Source organism: Equus przewalskii, chromosome 15 (genome assembly GCF_037783145.1).
Source record: "Equus przewalskii isolate Varuska chromosome 15, EquPr2, whole genome shotgun sequence".
In the NCBI taxonomy this organism is placed as follows: domain Eukaryota; kingdom Metazoa; phylum Chordata; class Mammalia; order Perissodactyla; family Equidae; genus Equus; species Equus przewalskii.
Genome location: NC_091845.1, coordinates 39,499,169 through 39,519,975, shown reverse-complemented (window position 1 = coordinate 39,519,975; position 20,807 = coordinate 39,499,169). Strand labels below are relative to the sequence as shown.

The following is a 20,807-nucleotide window of genomic DNA, read 5'->3' as shown; positions in this document are numbered from 1 at the left end:
ACCTTTGCATCTAGACTGTTTGGCCCCTCAGAGGCCAGGAGGCAGTAATGCGTCTCTTCCAAACTGCAGATTTGAGGAGATCTCAGTGCTTTCTCCACAAAGTCCTTTAGGGATTCAAGTTAGAGAACATGTATGTGGGTCTCAACCTGGTCCCAAGTGGCCAAGCTTTGGACTAGCAGGAGGCCCTGTGGATACCAATCCAAAGCCCCATGGACTGTTCTGTGACCCCTCCTTATCAGCCTCATTTAGATTCTTAATGTGAAACCAAACCCTTGGGAGTCAGAGCTGGCTTGTGAGCTGCCTTAGGAGGGACTCTTTGAATTTAGAACTACTGCCCCTTCCAGGTCAATGGAGCACCCTTACCTCAGGGCCTGAGGCTTCCCCTGGAAACAAGGGTGTTGTGTTTGTGTGCATCTGTGATGTTGGCAGTTGTGGAGCCCCACCTGCCTGTTGACCTCAAAAATCAGGCATCACTTTTTTTCAAACTTTTATTGAAAAACCGAGGGGGTGTGCTGTATCCATTTTCAGAAAAGCCGTTTCTCATATCTGTAGGCAGAAGGACCAGCTGTGAGGTGAGGGCAGGAGGAATGAGGCATGGCAGAGACCTCCACTCCAAGGACAGAAGGGTGGAAAAGGGTTGGTCACTTACGAATGGAGGCTGTGGACGCCACCTTCCACCTGAGCTGAGGATGTTCTCTTCTCAAACTTGAGCTCCCCAGAATACATCATGGCTCTGAAGAGGAGCAGGTGTCAGATGTGAGTAGCTGGCCTTGGACCAGCCCTTCAACCTATATCCCAGGTCCCCAAGCTTACCGGACTTGGGTCAAACTCTTGGCACCAATGTCTTGGCAGGAGTGCTGGATGCCAGCGATCAGGTAGGGGACAAATTTGTGGATGGACCCTTTGTCCTGCACAGCCCCAGACACCCCCTGGGCCACTTTGATTTTGTCAGCTTCACTGCAAGAAGAGGCAAGAGACATGGGCAAGATCATAGCACAGATGAGGCTGTCAGTGCAAGGTTAGTGTAGGGTAACTGACTTTCCTGTCCCACCTGAAATATCGGTTCTGGCTGCTGAGATGCTTGTCCATGGCGTCAAGGGAACCCATACCACGATATTTCTTTAGCCGGATCCCATCAGAGAAGAAGTACTCGCCAGGGGCCTCAGTGGTAGCAGCGAGGAGGGAGCCCATCATGACTATGGACAGATGGAGTGGTGGGGGAAGACCCTGAGTGGCACTAGGGAAAGATTCCCACCAGGCTCCCTGGGTGCTGGGCCTCACCTGTGGAGGCTCCAAGGGCTAAGGCTTTGGCGATATGGCCCACATTTTGGATTCCTCCGTCAGCGATGACAGGAACACCAAAGCGCCTCGCGTATTCTGACACCTTGTATACTGCTGTTGCTTGAGGCCGCCCACAGGCCAGCACTGTTGAGAGATGGAGGAACAAATGGGTGGGTGGAGTTGAGATAAGCAAGGGGCCCTGTGGCCACAACTCAGCACCCAGGAGCTCTCAGCTACATCTGTACCAGGACTGCAGCCTGGCTGAGGAAGAGTCATGTCTGGGATGGCTGCTGCCCATTCTGCCTTGAACAGTACAAACAGTTGTGACGGCCTCCACTCACCCCTGCATGTGCACGTGCACGTGTGCATGGCCCAGGGCAGCCTCAGGCACATGCAGTCAGCAGCCGAGAAAGCCCCGCCCAACTGGTATCAGGTGGGGTAGGGTCACCGTGCAGTTAGTACTCAGAGGCCCACCCCTTCCTCACTGCATGGTGGACAGCTTAGGCAAGACCAGGGCAGTGGTTGAGTGGAAGAAAGGGGGGGCTCCAGAGTTGATCCTTGAGCTGTGCCTATTGCAAGAGATGTGGGCAGAGCAGGGCCTACCCAGGGAAGGATGTCCTGCCCTATAAGCATCCCAAGAAGAGGAGGGAGCTGTGTTCTTGAGCAGCCCCCAAACCATGGTCTGTCATTCAGTTTGCCCTACCCACCCATCAGCACCACAAACCCCGGGAGCTACAGCTACAGTCAACCAAGCAGCCGGGCAGTGGGCAGCTGGGCCGGGCCAGTGGGCCGGGCTGGACTTACTATAGCAGCCCGTGACAGTAGAAGGGCATTTGGGGCTGTGGGACTTTATGTCTGGAGGGATCTTGGGAGCCGCTAAATAAAACAAACAGACCAGAGTTTAGAGAGGGCGCAGAGCAGGAGCGAGGAGGCCAGGCTAGGCAAGGAGAGTGGCAGGTGAGGAATGACGAGAGCACGTCTTGCTTCCAGCATGTCACCCATCCAAGGGGCCTGTTTGGCCCTGGGGCTGCCCCTATTGGAGGACTCATTGTAGTTCCCATAAGAGCTCTCGGCTCCAGGGCATGGGGGGCTAAGGGCCCTATCAAAGCACCTTATTACCTTCCTGGGTGATGCAGATGGAACCACTGCCCATGCCCACTCGAAGGGCATCTACACCAGCATCAATGAGGTTCTTCGCCTGTGCAGCTGTGACCACTGCAATGAGGAACAGGGAAAGGCTCGTGTGAAGGTGGAGGTGGCAGCCTAACTCCCCCACTTCTCACCCCACATCCTTCAGTGCCCAGTCTTGCCTCACCATTGCCTCCAATGACTTGGAGACTGGGGTATTTTTCTTTGATGTACTTGATCATGTTGATCTGGAAGATGGAGTTTCCCTGGGAAGAGTCCTGGGGACAGGGAAGAAGTCCCAGTGAGAATGTAATATGTCAGCTGCCTCTACTGCCCCACCCTGCCCGTGCAGCAGCTCACCAAAACCACTACATCCACACCAGCCTGGGCTAGCAAGTCCAGCCGATATTTGTCATCCTCATGAGTGCCAATGGCTGCTCCACACAGCAGCTGCTTCTTGGCGTCTTTGGAGGCCAGTGGATAATCTCGGTTTTTCTTCAGGTCTGTCCGGGCAATGATGGCCACCAACTCATCGTCTTTGTTTACAATGGGCAGCTTTCCTGGGGGCAGGGCAGGACATGGATCAGGACTCTGGTCTTTGGTTCCAGAACCCTTCCTCCCTCTAGGACTCACCCTTCTTGCTGCGCTGCAGAATTTCATTTGCTTCCTTCAGTGTGATGCCTGCAGGGGCTACCACCAAGTCTTCCCTCTTCGTCATGATCTAAGAGGGAGGGAAGCTGTGAGGAAGGGCCAGTCAGAGATTAGGCCTCCCAATAGACCCTGCCTTAACTGAGAGGTGAGGTTCCAAAGACCCCCATGTTCACACTTGCAACCAAACCACCCACCTCAAGTGAACACAACAGTCTCTGCAGCCATCTAGTGGCAAGAATGAGAATTGAGTGGAAAGGACAACATGGTACATAGAACAACCTGCTACATTGTAGAGAAAGAAGGGTCACACAGCAATGACAAGAGAATTAGAAGAGGAGGCTGAAGTTGGTCCCTGAGCACTGCCTCTACCCTAGTGGTGGCAAAGAACACAGCATGTATGCTGGCAAACATTTGGGCAGATAGAGAGGCTCCGGTTGGGAAGGGATGGAGGAACCCCATGAAGGGGTCAGAAACTTGGCTGGGCATTCATCTTTCCTGGACAGCAGAGGAGCCTCCTTGTCTTTAGCCTGGGCTGCCAGAGCTTGGCTTTGCTCTGCCAGTGGCACCTACCTCTTCCAAAAACCGGTCATGCTCCTCCTCCTTGAGAAAGTCAATGTCTCTTGAGGAGATGATGCCTACCAGGCGGCTCCCCATCCGGCCCGTGTCGGTGATGGGGATACCACAGAAGCCATGCCGGGCCTTGGCTTCAAACACATCCTTCACTCGATCCTTGGGGCTGAGGACCACAGGGTCTGTGATGAATCCCTGCTCATATTTCTGGAAGGGATAGTGAAAGGGCAGTTCTGAATCACTTTCATAAGGCTCCTGGTCTGAAGCCTGGGGTCTGTGCCATTTCCCCCTTTGGCAGTGCCACAGGACCAAATCACACCAACACCTCAAACCCAGGGATGGGAGACATGGGTGGGCTGTAGGCACTGTCCACCTGGTCCTCTTCGGTTGCCTTAAAACACAGGGTCTCAGGCTTTTCTCAGGAATTGAACCCCAAAATGGGAAAAAAGGATCCTAAATTAGGAGAATAAATCCCCTGCTCCCACCCCACCCCACCCCAGTGCAATTCCCAGGAGCTCTTGACCACGATCCTTGCCCTTCTGACCTTCACTTTCCGAACTTCATTGGCCTGAAATTCAGGTGTACAGTTGTGGTGGATGAAGCCAATACCACCTGTAAGCTGCAGGATAAACAGAAGACAGAAAAAAAGTGACAAAGAGAGGCATGATTATACATCTTTAGGGAAGAGAGATGGGTCTACTGGTGCTCACCGCCATTGCTATGGCCATCCCAGCCTCTGTGACTGTGTCCATGGGTGAGGAAACCAGTGGCGTCTTCAGAGTGATCTTTTTGGTCAGAGCAGAGGTCAGGTCCTGAGGAGATAAGGCCAGCTAATGTGGGAAAGCACCTCATATACCTCTGGGTAGTGCCAGGTCTCCCACAAAACAGATGCCCTGTATGATCTGCATGCCAGTAGGACGATTCCAGAGAATCCACCCCCAAGCCCAATCTGATGAGGTAGCCAAGAAAGCAGGGTACAGTACCACCTTACCCACCCTTGATGCTCAGGACCCAATTCCTGGCCATACTCACCACCTGGTCTGCAGTGAAGTCGATGTACCCGGGGAGAATGAGAAAGTCACTACAGGGGAGGGGAGTGAATTGGGAGTACGGCTCAGGCTTAGGGCAGCCTGAGACATCATCCCCATACATCATATCACGAGGCATTTGGGCAGAGAAGGCACTGACATAACCCATGTGTCACAGGCAAGACAGAGCACAATGTGGAGATGGAGACAGGAGAGTTTTTCTGACACTTACCTGTCATCAGCGCCCCTGGCACCCTGACAACTCCTTTATGTACCCAGAGAATGGAGTTTCTAGCCTGGAATCCCATGCACTGCCAAGATGCCTCCACCATCCCGCCCCACTTGAGATCTGTCAAACTGAGCCCCAGAGACGCGTGGGGAATTTCTGGAACCTGTCCCCCACGCCAGAGCCCAAGCGGCCTCAATGGAAACCCCACCCGACCTCCCAGCTCAGCGCGCCGCCCCTTTTCTCGCCCAGGTGAACCCGTTAGGCCCGCACTTGTATGTGAGGCCGTCCCCGCAGTTGAACAGCTGCTGTGCCGTGAGCCCGTCGTCTGGCACGTAGGACGTGCCCCCGCTAATCAGGTAGTCGGCCATAGCTAGCGCGAGGTGAAACCGCGTGTCTCCTAGGACCGCGCCGCAGAGGCCTCTGCCGGCTGAGCCGCGCCAACATAAACCCGCCGACAGCGTCACTGCGCCCCGCGCGTCGCTGACGTCAGGACGCAGTGCGGATGGGCGGAGCCTGTGCGTCTCCAGGGCGGAGCTGGCGGGAGGAAATGCATGCGCACAGCGCGCCCTGGCTGTGTCGCCCTGGAGTTGGGCTGTTTCCCACCGCTGCCCCCTCCCGTAGGACCTTGGCCCGTTCATTTAACGGGCATGGCTTTGCTTCCACTGTCCCGCCAGGCTCCTCCCAAATAAAGAGGCGTTGTTCACTAGCATGTTGAAAAGACGTGCTTGTCATTCTTAATAAACAACTAGATTAAGAATACATAAGAGAAACAGAGTGGTATCTTTATATGATACACAAGTGTATGTTACAAGAATTCCATCAGGCACAGGAGCCTCAGGTTTAAGGCCTCAATGTTAGGCCAAAAAAAAAAAAAAAAAAAGGCATGGTAAAGTTTTTACTTTAACATCTAAAATGTCACTTGTCATAAAGGAGAGTGTAATAGAAATTGTCTTTAATAAATCATAATTGAAGTTCCCCTCATTTTCCTTCCATTAAGATGCTAAGTTTATGTCTGAGCAAGAAGAAAGAAAAGACCGTGGCTCCCCTGTGGTCAGCAAAGTCTGCCAGTCAGAGTGGAAGCCAGCTGGGGAGATTCTCAGGAGGGTCCATCCATCATTAATTCCATCTTTCTGGAGGAAGGGAAGGGGCCACATTTCTCCTAACAGTCCAAGCCCTTTCCCCAGGCCCCAGACAAAAAAGAAAAAGTCAGCCAGCAACTTTCTAGGACATCTGGCTCTCAGGAAACCCAAAACCCCCATGGGCTGAGGAGTCTGCTGCAGCAGGTTTATGAAGATGCACGGGGGGCAAAGTTTCCTTTTACATTTTAAACAGAAGCAGTCTGAAAGGCTTCATAACTACACCAATAAAAAAAGAAGAAAAAAAAAACAACGGAGGCCTCTTCTTTAGTGTGAAATTCTGTCCGTTTTTTCCTGGATGGTCTCCCTTGCACCATGGCTAAGGGATCTCAGTGCATGGTGCTTGCGTTGGCCACTGCAATAGCCTCCTGAATTTCTCGTATCACCAGGATCCGAGTCAGCATCTGTCCCATCTGCTCTCTGCTGATAGGCTGGACTGAGTACCAGATAGGGCTGTTGGGGGCCACCACCGGCTCGGGCGTCAGGTAAAAGGTGTCATTCCGGCCTTTCACACTCTGGGGGCTGAAGAATATGTCCATAAAAGCTGGGTAAAACCACCACAATCTTAACCCTCCCACCTTGTACCTCCCAGAAAGATGCTGTCTGCAAAAGTTGGGAAGGCAGCAGCTCTGGAAGGTATGGTAGCATAGCTACTGAATTCCACGCAGCCAACACACACTACCTCTAGGACCTCCTTTGGGGCTACTGCAAATGCCAGTGATAGGCTGCCTCCCTTCTACTCCTCCCACACACACTGCCAGCTGTAATTCCTGAGACTAGGCACCTGCCTAGGGCTCCTGGGGCTCATCTACGTGAGTCCAAGCACATCCCACTTGGAACCAACTTCACTGTCCAGAAGGTCTATCTCCAAGTCTTTGCTCACGTTGCTTCTTCTACCTAATCCACTGATAATTCCTCAATTCCACCTGAGAGAGACTATTTGCTTTGCCAACTTGACTACGATGCTGGGGCCCTTACCTGGGTACACCCTCCCACCTCCCTCAATGTTGTGCTATACCTCTCACGTACTTAGCACATGTGCCATGCTCTCATGGTTAGTCATCCCTCCATTCAAGATTTATCAAAAGGGTACTGTGTGCCAGGCCTGCACTAGATGCTGATGTGAAAGAAATGAGCAAGACTCAAGAGTTCCTACTTCATGAGGCTTACAGATAAGAGGGGAGACAGACAGCAATTAAACAGTTACACAAATACAAAATGACAAACAGTGGCAAGTGCTACAGAGGAAACAGCCTGAGAGAACAGGCAGGGAATCTGGAAATGCTTCCCTGATAAAGCTGTGTTGGAGACGAGGGATGGATAGGAGCTAAGCAGCCAAATGGGCTCTATGTGTGTCGTTGCCCAAAAGAGAAAATTTTGTGCTGAGGCCTCGAGGGAGGCAGAGCATGATGCCCTTGAGTGGAGGGGAGCCACTGTGGCTAGAGAGCCAAGAGCTACATGGACATGAGGTTAACAAGGGGAACTGCATGAGAAGCCTTGTTGGCCACAGCAGGATACTGACTTTCTCTGTAGAGTAAAAGAAACCACTGAAGGTTTTAATCTATATGACATGGTAAGATCTACTACGTAGAAAGATCATTCTGGCATTGCTGTGAAGATGACATGCCAAACTGCAGGGGCAGGAGAGAGCAAAAGCCAAGGAAACGAGTCCACCATAGATTCACTGTGGTACTGACAAAAGGTCAAGGCCAAGAAGATGCAGGGCTATACTCAATATGTGATGGAGGAAGCCTGTCTGTACTTTCCAATCTCTACTTGCATCCCCTCTCCATGAAAGGAGACCATCAGGGAGCAGGGACCCCTTTTATATCCCAATGGTTAGGCACATCACAGGCTTTGGAAAAATCAGTAAGGTTGCTTCTATATTTAGTTTTTTGGAAGTGTATTTTTACTCTCCATTTGGGACTAAAGAATGCGTCTGCACACAGGTGCACATGCGTACTCACACACACACAGTCACCCCATCACAATAAAGCCTCCTCACCATTTAAAGAGGTAGAAATCGTAGAGCTTGATGGGACATCTCAATGGATTCTCTGGATTTTCCGTCTGTTCTGCATACATGTCATCTGTAACTATAAAACACACCCCCCAGCACCACAGACATGGCATCAGACTCCCTTAGTTCGGGCCCAGATTAGGAACCTCAGGCTTCCAGCCATCTCAACTAGGAAATATTAGAAGGGAAAAGCGTATGAGGCATGGGCGGTGACTGTAAAGGGAAAAGGCAGCTATTTTTCTGGGGCATCTTTGCTTCCAGAAGAGTCTGAAGTTTCTGGGTGGGGAGAAGGAAATGAAGAATTCCTATCCAGCAAAGCCCAACCTTAGCACTCATCACTAGCCCCCGAGGTACAAGGGCAGGGCAGGACAATTAGCACCTGTTTCTACAGCCCCTGCCTCCTTCCCCTACCTTTCTGGCCAGTCTGGTGTATCCCAAGTGCCTTCAGGTACCGAATACTCGTGCTTTTATCCTTAGGATTAGAGGGGTTCTTCTTAGTCTGTCGTAAGACCTTGGAGAAGGCCAGCTTCATGTGCTGGTCCACTGTCTTCAATAGAAAGTACCTGCACCGCAAGTGAAAGCAAGGCAAAGGGAGGGGTGCCAAGAGGAGACCATGACTTACCCTCTGCGATCCATGCCTTGGAGGAGCCACTGCCCACACTCCCAGGATCTGGGCAGGCCCAAACCCAAACACACTGTCTAGTGGAGGAGCCACATCAAGACTGATGGCAAGGCTGCCTGCCTCACTGGTCACTACACAAAATATAGCCAACTGGAGCTCAGGGCTTTCAGTATCCCAAAGGCTCTCAAATATGTGTCAAAGAAATTCAGAAATCCACTTGCAGAGTTTCCACCCTCTTCACTGGGCAGGTGCCAGCAGTGCCTAAGCATGGAGCTTCTAGAACACTTACTTGGTGTTAAAGAACATGAGGGTGGTCAGCAGGGTGGAAGGGGAGTGAGCCCCGAGCTGCTTGCACTCCCACAGCATCTCCTCAGTCACGTGGCTGGGCAGGACATAGCCTAGGAGGAATAGAGTACTGCTACAACAAGAGGATGGCAGGTGGTCCCTCAAAGGTACAGGATAGGAGGTGTAAGGCACAAGGACCACACAGGAGTACAAGTTTAACCAGAAAAGTCTCCCTAGGGTATGGCAGAATCATCTGGGAAGCTTGTTAAAACACAAACGGCTGGGTCTTAACTCAAGTTTCTGGAGTGGGACCTGATAATGTACATTTCTAACAAGTTCCTAAGACTACACTTTGAGAACAACTGCCCTAAATGTTTGCCCTTACCTGATGTCAATTCTTCCTCTAATCTAAGGTTAACAAGGGGCAAAAGTATAGCCCTCAGGGAGAGTCAAACACCCAAAACTATAAACTAAACTCTGCATATATGCACACTTCTCCAAAAAGAGGTTACAGAGGCTTTTGTCATATTTTCAGAGGTGTGTAGGGCCTTAAGAACTGGTACACATGCCCCTGTTTGCACATGCTAAATTTTCTCTCATGTCTTCCATCTCTAGAAAGCAAGTCAATTCTCAACCCTTCTCTGGATAAAGTGGAGACTGATATTCAGAACTATTACAGGTTCCCCCCACAGGGCAGTTTTTACTGTAAGACCCTGGTTCCTAAGTGAACTGAAAATTGGGCAGGGGCTAGGGCCAGTAGTTTGATCAAGACCCCTCGGTAGCCAGGTCTACACAAAAGGAAGATGACACTTGGGTTGATCACCAAGCCATCCCCCCCTGACTCCACAATGTGTTCCTTCAAGAGTCAACGTGCAAGTGTTTGTGTGCCAGGCACTGAGGGCCTGGTGAAACAGCAGCAGACACCAGCATTCTCCTGCAGGAGTTTCAGGATTCTCCAGGCAGGCAGTGAGGGTGCCATTTCCTAGAAGCAGGGAAAGAAACATTCTGCCCAATACATTCCTCTTCTCCGTTCTTGCCAAAGCTGGCCCTCTGATTCCATTAGCGCACTTCTCTCTCTTCAGGGCAGCTCTGCCTCTATTGTTGTATTCTGTGGCCCAATGACAATGAGATAAGCTTCCTTGTTGTCAGATATTTCTAAAGCAGGATGAGTGGCAGAGGACAGCCATCTCAGGGAAGGCCAGAATTGAGTGATCCCAGGCCTACTATGGCATGCCCTATTTTCTCTGGGTTCACTCTTCCACCTGGTGTCACTTCCCCAGCTTTAATCACTCCTTGACAATATAACTTAAAGTGAACTTTAACGCCTGAAAACCAGGACTCCTCGTATGGAAGAAGGGAGATACAGATAAAAGCCTTAGAGTTCTGAATATGAACTATAAACATCAAAATGATCTATTTTTAAATTTTTTTTAGAAACAATGACCAACCCAGGAGCAATGAGCACCCCTAGCATCGAGACTGTGGTACTGAAATACCATTAACCACTGAAAGGAGCTAGGCTCCACGGAGAACTGACCGATTCCATATTAGGATAGGAAATGTCCAAGATGAGCCTGGAATATTTTGGCAAACCAGAAATCAAGGAAGTAGGGTTATGTCAAAAGAACTTAGGGCCAATTTAAAGAGGCTCCAAATGGCCAAAGACGGGACAATTTGCACATAAGTAAAGATAACGACTGCAATGGACTGAATCATATTAAATGTGTTCAAATCCATTAGTTCACAACAATTCTTTAAAAAAACAACACAGCTAACTAGTTATTCCTGGAGGAAGCTGGTGAACCAACCCATTACTGTGAAAAGTGCTAAACAAAGGAGAAGAAATAAGCCTTTATCCTCCCCATTCTATACAATCAATACTGTAGATATACTGCTAAAAATTCAAAGAGTTGACGGGGGAAAGTTTCTTCGTATTTCAGCTAATAATAAAGAAGTACTAACATTAGAATAACACCGTTTACAACTCCTAATGAATGAATGGATTCAAACATTATGGGTATCTGATGGAAGTAAATAACCCATCTATGATATAACCTTGCCAAAAAGAAAACACAAAAAAGCAAAACCTGATCAACCAAGTCTTTATATGCAACTACCAATTAACTGTCACTACAGGGGACATGATACAAATACAGAAGAGCATGTTAAAACTACACCATGGGGGATGTAATCAGTAAAAAACAGACTGTGGGACAATTTAAAAGGTTAGTTTCTTCCATAAACAAATTGCAAGAAAAAAATCAAGAGGGAAACTAAAGATTAAAGCTTAACACTGAAAGGTATACCAGCAATTTCAACGTGCTGATCTTATTTCCATCTTGACTGAGATAAACACAATTATGACATTTACGAGACAATCAGAAATTTGAACAAAGGGTAGGTTTTGATGACATTATGGAATTATCTTTTTCAAAAAAAGTATGATAATGGCACTGTGGTATGTCAAGAATATGCATTAGGGGCCGGCCCCATGGCCAAGTGGTTAAGTTCGCAGGCTCCGCTTTGGCAGCCCAGGATTTCACTGGTTCAGATCCTGGGTGTAGACATGGCACTGCTCATCAGGCCATGCTGAGGCAGCGTCCCACACAGCACAACCAGAGGCACTCACAACTAGAATATACAACTATATATCGGGGTGCTTTGGGGAGAAGAAGAAGAAAAACAAAAGATTGGCAACAGTTGTTAGCTCAGGTGCCAATCTTAAAAAAAATAATAATAATACATATTAAAATACTTATGGATAAAGTATCTGAGATTTACTTCAAAACACAGGAGGAGGGAAACAGATGACGTATACATGAAACAAGATTTACCATGCACTGTTCTGTTTACTTTAACATGTGCTTGAAATTTCCATAATAAGAAGTTATAAAAAGCAAACTTTGTATAGCCACACTTGGCTTGAAAATTTGCAAATCATGTAGAGTGATTCACTTACTTGAGTCTCTGTTCTTTTTGGTTTTGTTTGAGGAAGATTAGCCCTGAGCTATCTGCTGCCAGTCGTCCTCTTTTTGCTGAGGAAGACTGGCCCTGAACTAACATCCGTGACCATCTTCCTCTATTTTATACGTGGGACGCCTACCACAGTATGGCGTGCCAAGTGGTGCCATGTCCGCACCCGGGATCTGAACTGGTGAACCCTGGGCCGCCAAAGCGGAATGTGCACTTAACCGCTACACCACTGGGCCGGCCCCGAGTCTCTGATCTAATGACAGCCCCTCAGGGAGGCTTCTCTCCTAATGCCCTTAACATTTTCCATTCCCTTATGTTTTGTTCTTCAAAGCACTTAATTAATCATAAATTATTTATATATTCTTTCTCCCTATTAGACTGTAAGCTCTATTTTGTTCCCTACTATATCATCTACACCTGGAATACTACCTGGCACATAGCAGGCACTCAAAAAATACTATTTAACCTATATATATATTTTTTTTTTGATGAGCAAGACTGGCCCTGAGCTAACAACTGTTGCCAATCTTCCTTTTTTTTTTTTCTCCCCAAAGCCCCAGTACATAGCTGTATATCCTAGATGTAGGTCCTTCTAGTTCTTCTGTGTGGGACGCTGCCTCAGCATGGTTTAATGAGCAGTGCTAGGTCTGTGCCCAGGATCTGAACCAGCGAGCTCTGGGCCTCCAAAGTGGAGTGTGTGAACTTAACCACTCAGCCATGGGGCTGGCTCCTAACCATTAATTTTTTTTAAAGGTTAAGCATGTACTATGTATAGTGATGGATGTTAACTAGATCACACCATTTCACAATATACACATATATCAAATTATTATGTGTACACCTGAAACTAATATAATGTTATATATCAATTATATCTGTTTTTTTTTAAAAAAGCTTAAGCAGCAGACGTTTTAATAAATGGCAGAGCCAGGATTAAAAATCAGATATTCATGTGAACTAAGTTTTCAATTCAGCTGAGTAAATACCAAGGAGCACAACTTGGATCATACGGTAAGAAAATGTTTACTTCTGTAAGAAAATGTCAAACGACCTTGTAAAGTGGCTATACCATTTTGCATTCCCACCAGCAATGAATGAGAGTTCTTGTTGCTCCCTATCCAGCATTTGGTGCTGCAGTGTTTGGGACTGAAGCCATTCTAATAAGTGTACAGTGGTATCTCACTATTATTGTTTTTGAAAGATTGGTACCTGAGCTAACACCTGTTGCTCATCTTTTTTTTTCCTTCTTCTTCTCCCCAAAGCCCCCCAGTAGATAGTTGTATATTCTAGTTGTAGGTGCTTCTGGTTGTGCTATGTGGGACACCGCCTCAGCATAGTTTGATGAGCGGTGCCATGTACATACCTAGGATCCAAACCGGCGAAACCCTACACCGCCAAAGCGCAGCACTTGAACTTAACCACTTGGCCATGGCGCCAGCCCCTCCCTCACTGTTGTTTTAATTTGCAATTTCCTGATGATATACGATGATAAGCATCTTTTCACATACTTCTCTGCCACCTGATATCTTCTTTGGTGAGGCATCTATTCAGATCTTTTGCCTATTTTTTAATCAGGTTGTTTGTTTTCTTATTGTCGAGTGTTAAAAGTTCTTTGTACATTTTAGAATCAGCTATGAGTTTTGCAAAGATTTTCTCCCACTTTGTGGCATGTCTTTTCATTCTCTTAACAGTGTCTTTCACAGAGCAGAAGTTATTAATTTTAATAAAGTCCAACATACCAATTTTTTTCTTTCATGGATTATGCTTTTGGTGTTGTATCTAAAAAGTCACCACCAAACCTAAAGTCATCTAGATTTTCTCCTATATTATGTTCTAGAGTTTTGTGTTTTACATTTAGCTCTATGATCCATTTTGAGTTAATTTGTGAAGGATATAAGGTCTGTGTCTAAATTCATTTTTCTGTATATGGATGTCAAGCTGTTCTGTACCATTTGTTGAAAAAAAAACCTATCCTTTCTTTATTGAACTGCCTTTGCTGCTTTGTCAAAAATAAGCTGCTTATATTTGTCTGGCTCTATTTCTGGCCTCTACTGTATTCCAATGATCTATTTGTCTATTCTTCCACCAAAAACCTGCACACAATATTTAGAGCAGCTTTGTTCATAATTGCCACAACTTGGAAGCAACCAAGATGTCCTTCAATAGGTGATTGGATAAACAAACTGGTATATCCATACAATGGAATATTATTCAGCAATAAACAGAAATGAGCTATCAAGCTATGAACAAACACGCAGGAACAGTAAATGCATATTGCTAAGTGAAAGAAACCAATATGAAAAGGCCACATACTGAATTATCCCAACTACATGACATTCTGGAAAAGGAAAAACTATGGAGACAGTAAAAAGGATCAGTGGTTGCCAGGGACTCAGGGAGAGGGAGGGAGGGATGAACAGGTGGAACACAGGGGATTTTAGGACAGTGAACCTTATGTATGATACTGTAATTGTAGACACGTGTCATTAAACATTTGTTGAAAGCCACTGGATGTACAACCCAAGGAGTGAACCCTAATGTAAACTATAAACTTTAGTCAATGGTAATGTATCAATATTTGCTCGTCAATTATAACAAACACACCACATTAATACATGATATTAATAGAGGAAACACTGTATGAGGGAGTATACGGGAGTTCTCTGTACCTCCTGCTCAATTTTTCTGTAAACCTAAAACTGCTCTAAAAATTAAGTTTATTAAAAAATATACTAAAATAGGGGCTGGCCCCGTGGCCAAGTGGTTAAGTTCTCGCCCTCCACTTCCGCAGCACAGGGTTTCGCTGGTTCGGATCCTGGGCGCGGACATGGCACCGCTCATCAGGCCATGCTGAGGCGGAGTCCCATATGCCACAACTAGAAGGATCCACAACTAAAAATACACAACCATGTACGGGGGAGCTTTGGGGAGAAAAAGGAAAAATAAAATCTTTAAAAAATATACTAAAATAAAATAAACACCTCAGACATTCTTACTGCAAAAATCATGCTTTTTTCAAAACAACATGCTGTCCAGGAGGTTGCCTATGGGTTAAGCAAAAACTATGTTCTATATGTGTAGAACATATGTTCAAACATCGGGGAAAAAACCCCAATATGTAACCCGAGTAACCTACAGATAAAACAGTTCATAATTCTTAATTTTTGCAATGATTCGAATTTTAATTAATAAATTTTAATAGGAAAAAAGTATACTCCACATTCTGCATGCCCCTGTGTCCTTGCCACACTGGGACTAGCCAGGTTCTCTGCCTGGTAAGCATCGGTCCTTCCATATCAGGCCAAGCAGCACAGAGGTCAATGCTGGTGCCTGAGATTTACAGCCTCCTCACCTGCACACTGTATCAGAGCCAGCCTCACAAGAAGCCAATCTTATCTAAACCCAGGTGGGAAAGACATCCAAGGACTAGGAAGACTCTTACCAAGTGGAGTGACTCGGGGCTGAACGTCCTTCAGAACTTCATGTAACCACTCCGTGAATCGAACATAATAAAGATCGGAGAAAATGTCATCAACCCGTCCATTTTCAAAAAGATACTAAAAGAAAAACAATCAACGAAAGTTGTTGGTAGTCTCTTGAGTAAGATTTTCAGGGGAAATAAACATTTTTCTATCAGTACCATCACGTATCCCTACCCATTCCCTGCTTAACAAACAACACATCAGGTCAAAATGTGACACTGGCACAGTACACTTCAGATCGCATGACCTGACTCAGAACACTCTTGAGAGTTGGGTCAATGGAACAAATTTTGTGATTGCTATTCCACCCAGGCAAGGCATCGTCTTGTGGTAGCAAAAAACAGGATGCAGGCTCTGGGGCCAGCCTCTTATTACATATAGTGTCAGTTAAATAACTTGCGTGATTCTTAACTTTTGGGACTCAGTTTCCTTGTCTGTAAATGAAGATGACTGTGCCTGCCTTTCAGGACTGGAGAAAGCATGGAATGAGACAGAGCATGTAAAACAATTCATTTGGTGCCTGGAAAGAAAGAGGAACAAACTGGGAAGCAGACTTTTCTCATGCCCAGGCAACAGGGTGAGTCCGAACCGGCAAGATCTCTTCTATCATACTGTGGGCTTCTTCACAAGAGCATTCAAACAACACTAAGAAATCCATCTCTGCTCTCCTAAACTGCCAGTCTAAAACCAGTTTCTCTGTTATGCTTCACCTTAGATGTCCTGAAAACCTAACTACAGCTGTATATGCTAGCTGGACTCCTTCAAATAATTATCTTGTCTTAATGGAGGGAATAATGAGAAGAAAAGCTGTCTGTTAGCACCAGACTTTGTTTTGGGTAAACTACTTTTATGCAAACCATACATTTACTTTAACAAAAAGTGTTAACTCATTATATAATTGACGGGGAACAGCTCAAACATGTTTCCTACCTTTGGTGGTGGGTTTTTTTTTTTGAGGAAGATTAGCCCTGAGCTAACATTCACTACCAATCCTCCTCTTTTTTCCCTGAGGAAGATTGGCCCTGAGCTAACACCCGTGCCCATCTTCCTCTACTTGATATGTGGGACGCCTGCCACAGCGTGGCTTGACAAACAATGCGTAGGTCCACACCCAGGATCCAAACTGGTGAACCCCAGCTGCCCAAAGCAGTGTGTGCAAACTTAACTGTTGCACCACCAGGCCAGCCCCCATTTCCTACCTTTTGAATACACAGGAAAATATAGTACAGCACATCTGGGTCATAGGGTTCACCATCTCCATTTCGAGCTTCCCGTGTCATTAGACAGAGACCATAATTCAACTCTGCCACAGCAGAAGAGATGAGATCTTCCTGAAATCGCAGCAGCTGGCGCCCTGCAACATAAGTCCCAAAGGTGAACGGTGACAGTCATCTCTTTATTGGTCCCTCATATCCTGGAAGCAGGGCTCAGAGCAGCTACTGCCCATCAGGGTGCTGGGATAGAATAGGTCGCTCGTATCTAGATCAGAACTGGCCTACTAAGGCAATAATCCTGTATGCCCTATTACAACAAGGGTTTCTTTCCCACAATATTCCCCACCTCACATATCCCAAAAATTATTAATACAGCCAAGACATGAAAGCAAAAAAACCCCAAATCCATCCTCTGTAATGTGAGGAAGTACATGAACATAATGCTAAAGAGCCTGAGCACACTCACTGGTTCCTATCTTCTCCCAAAAGTAGCTCTGCCTAGATCTGCCAGGTCCACTCAAGAAATCCATGTGTACAAAAGTGCCTGGTCTTCGGCAAACCCCACAAATCCTGCTCATCTGCAGTGGGTCAGGCCTGCCTGTTGCTTGTCTTCAGTTCAGCATACTTTATTTCAGATGGTGCTCTCTAGTCCCCAGAGCCAAGGGAAACCACTTTCCCGCCATTCTGTCCTCCTCCTACTTCAGTACCACTGCATTTTAGACAGAGTTTACCCCCATCTCCCTCCCAAACACTTACTCCCAATGGGTGCCAATCTGTTCTGAGCATCTTTCTCTAGCTCAGCGTTCTTGGTCTGGGCCCAGTTTTTCCATACTTCAAGCCCTTCTTCTGGCTTCAGAGAATTTGGAAGCAGGAGTTCTGGGGAAGGCTGTGGCTGTGACTGTGGTTCAACTTCAGCAACCTGAACAGTTTGAGCCTATGAAAGAGAAACCATGAAAATGTGTCAATACTGTTTTGTACCAGGCCCTTTTGGCAAAACTCCCAGATTACTTGTTGTTCTTTTAATAAAAAAAAAATCTCTTTTCTCCTTGCTGTTCTACTTTCAAGAACCTTTGGAGTTCTACTCCTTACTCCAGGAATGGCAAAGGCTAGTGCAGTGTTTCTCAGCCCTGGATGTACTTTTGGGAATCTCTGATTTAAAAACACCAATACACCTGAGCTCCACCCCAGAATCTCTTTTTAAAGAGGTATCAATCTTTTTAAAATCTTCCCACGGTGGGGCTGGCCCAGTGGTGTAGTGGTTAAGTTCACACACCCTGCTTCAGTGGCCCAGGGTTCGCCAATTTGGATCCTGGGCACAGACCTACACACCACTCATCAAGCCATGCTATGGCGGTATCCCACATAGAGGAACTAGAAGGACTTACAACTATGATATACAACTATGTACTGGGGCTCTGGAAAGAAAAAAAAGAGGAAGCTTGGCAACAGATGCTAGAATAGGGCCAATCTTCCTCATCAAAAAGAAAAAGAGTTGATCTGCAGGAACACATAAAAATAAATAAATAAAAATAAAATCTTCCCAGGGCTGGGCCCACGGCCAAGTGGTTAAGTTTGCGTGCTCCACTTTGGCGGGCCAGGGTTTTGCCAGTTCGGATCCTGGACGCGGACATGGCATCGCTCATCAAGCCATGTTGAGGTGGCATCCCACATGCCACAACTAGAAGGACCCACAACTAAAAATACGCAACTATGTACCAGGGGGCTTTGGGAAGAAAAAGGAAAAATAAAATCTTTAAAAATAAATAAATAAATAAAATCTTCCCATGTAAAAAGGTAATTCTAATGATTAGTCACTGTTCAGAACTACTGGCTCAAAGCACTGTTTGTCAAACTATAATGTGTAAACAAATCACTTGGGGATTTTATTAAAGTGTAGATTCCGGGGCTGGCCCTGTGGCTGAGTGGTTGGACTCGCGCACTCCACTTCGGCAGCCCAGGGTTTTGCCGGTTTGAATCCTGGGCGCAGACATGGCACTGCTCATCAAGCCATGCTGGGGCAGCATCCCACATGCCAGAGCTAGAAGGACCCACAACTAAAAAATACACAACTATGTACCGGGGGGCTTTGGGAGAAAAAGGAAAAATAAAACCTTAAAAAAAAAAAGTCTAGATTCTGGTTCAAAAGGTCTTAGGAGGGACCTGAGATTCTGCATTTCTAACAAGCTCCCAAGTGAGAGAGCTAGTCTGCAGACTATACTTTGAATACCAAGTGTCCAGAGCAGTGACTGTTAAATTTGGCTTCACCTTAAAATCATCTGGGCTGATTTTTAAAAATACTCATGCCTGGGCCTTATCCCCAGAGATTCTGATTTAATTGGTCTAAGGTAGGAGTATGCCATCAGAATTTTAAAAACTCCTCAGGTGATTCTAATGTCCAGCCATGGTTGAGAATCATCATTTAGAGAAAGAAAAGTACAACAAACAAGTCATGTCCTCTCCCCTGCCATTTTAAGATATGAAGATAAAACTTGAGGCTCTGTATGGCTTCTCTAGCTATAAATACAGTTAGTTCTATTTTTTTGCATGTTCCTTCTCAATAAGACTGTTCTGACTCATAGGGACATTTTCTGAAAACAGGAGGCACTGCTCTAGCTTCCTGCTTCCAAAAGAAGAGTGATCCCATCCTCAGTGGTCTGATGGCCAAGCCATGCAGACAAAGGGGTAGAGAATACCCGTGTGCCCGACAGCCTCAATAACAATCCCATTGGGTGGGACAGACATCAACACACATACCAAGCACAGATTACTGGGTCTCACAACCTGTCTACATTGTAAACAAACTTCCTTGAGCAATTCTCCAAGCCAGGGCCTACCTAAAGGGCTGACAAACATCAAATCATTCAAATTGAAGGCAAAATCATTTTTTTTGAAGAAGAAGATGATTAGCCCTGAGCTAATATCTGCTGCCAATCCTCCTCCTTTTGCTGAGGAAGACTGGCCCTGAGCTAACATCTGTGCCCATCTTCCTCTACTTTATATGTGGGACACCTGCCACAGATGGCTTGTCAAGTGGTGCCATGTCCGCACCTGGGATCCAAACCGGCGAACCCCAGGCTGCCAAAGCAGAACGTGCGCACTTAAGCGCTGTGCCACCAGGCCGGCCCCTAAGGCAAAATAATTTATACATGACACACAAATTTGCTTATCAACAAATAAAAAGTATTCTATTAGCTTTGATAAGATACATTATTACTCAACAAAAAGAGCAATACCACTGCCAGGCCGTTAACTGTTTGTCAACCCTGGAGTTCCACTCTAGACACACTTCTCAGTTCAACTACCATTCTCCTTGGTGAGTCTCAGCTACTTTCCCAGTTTGGAATTCCCTATTTGTGAAAATGATTGCTGACCATGCACATCCAAGCTAGACCTCCCATTAACATACCCAGTGGGTACCGTAGATCTTCAACTGAACATCTCATAGCCATCTCAAACATTTATGGAGAGAACTCATGACCTTCCCTTTCCAGAATTATTTTCCTCACAGTTCCCTCCCTAACTTGTTCAGTGGCAATAACATCTACCCAAGCTGGAAATCTAGAAGTTCGACTAGATAAGTAAGTGGGGGTCACAGCATGTGAGGAAGTACTTTTCTACTGGCTTTTTAGCCAGGCCTCCTTCACTGTGTGCCTCCATCCACTAAACATAACCTTCCTAAGCATCTTGATAACAAAACTTCTTCCACACACATCCAAATGTCTATCAGTGGGCAGCAGTAGTAGTGATCCCACCCAGGGTGAAAACTACTGATGTAAGTAGGGCATTAACACTGCGGTGTGGTGTAGAGTTTTTACTATTTATAATGGAGCCCTTAGAGAGTTGTAAGCTGGGAAGTGACTTATACCTTATATATCTTATATCTTATATTTTAAGAAAATTATTCTTGCTGATCTATGGAGAACTGATTGAACAGCAAAAGTAGAAGCAGGCACTGGTGGCCTGGACTAGGATGGTGACAATGGAGATAAATTTAAGAGATTCTGAGAAGTTTGGTGGTAGAACCAATGTGGCCCATTGATGAACTGGCTTTGACGACTAAGGGAAAGCAGACTCAAGGACAGCTCCTGGGTATCCGTCTTAAACAAACGGGTGGCTGATGGTACTACTTTCTGAGATGGGGAAGTTTTTGATAGTTGTGAAGGTGATGCTAATGCAGAGCTGAGATAT

At 46.4% G+C, this 20,807-nt stretch overlaps 2 protein-coding genes across 6 annotated transcripts in view; both read right to left on the bottom strand.

Moving 5' to 3' along the window:
• Positions 1-470: 470 nt before the first annotated feature.
• IMPDH2 (inosine monophosphate dehydrogenase 2) lies at positions 471-5,382 on the bottom strand. 2 transcript variants are annotated; one of them, XM_008523928.2, is made up of 15 exons: positions 5,158-5,382; positions 4,663-4,711; positions 4,341-4,442; positions 4,175-4,249; positions 3,631-3,837; positions 3,043-3,130; positions 2,770-2,969; positions 2,597-2,687; positions 2,401-2,496; positions 2,086-2,157; positions 1,282-1,425; positions 1,052-1,196; positions 814-957; positions 650-733; positions 471-546 (listed from the first exon to the last, which is right to left on the bottom strand). In XM_008523928.2, the coding sequence occupies exons 1-15, from the start codon at positions 5,253-5,255 to the stop codon at positions 525-527; spliced, it is 1,617 nt and encodes a 538-aa protein (XP_008522150.2). In that variant the 5' UTR covers positions 5,256-5,382; the 3' UTR covers positions 471-524. The 2 variants fall into 2 exon arrangements, with proteins under 2 accessions (XP_008522150.2, XP_008522151.2); XM_008523929.2 differs by lacking the exon at positions 2,086-2,157.
• Positions 5,383-5,598: 216 nt separating this feature from the next.
• QRICH1 (glutamine rich 1) overlaps positions 5,599-20,807 on the bottom strand; it is a 43,675-nt gene continuing 28,466 nt past the window's right edge. For all 4 annotated transcript variants that reach the window (XM_008523931.2, XM_008523930.2, XM_008523932.2 and 1 more), the window contains 7 exons: positions 17,376-17,553; positions 16,605-16,759; positions 15,366-15,480; positions 8,955-9,063; positions 8,455-8,606; positions 8,029-8,119; positions 5,599-6,545 (listed from right to left, as the gene is read on the bottom strand). In XM_008523931.2, coding sequence (XP_008522153.1) covers positions 6,353-6,545; positions 8,029-8,119; positions 8,455-8,606; positions 8,955-9,063; positions 15,366-15,480; positions 16,605-16,759; positions 17,376-17,553 — 993 coding nt within the window. In that variant the 3' untranslated portion in view covers positions 5,599-6,352. The remainder of the gene's footprint in view (positions 6,546-8,028; positions 8,120-8,454; positions 8,607-8,954; positions 9,064-15,365; positions 15,481-16,604; positions 16,760-17,375; positions 17,554-20,807) is intronic.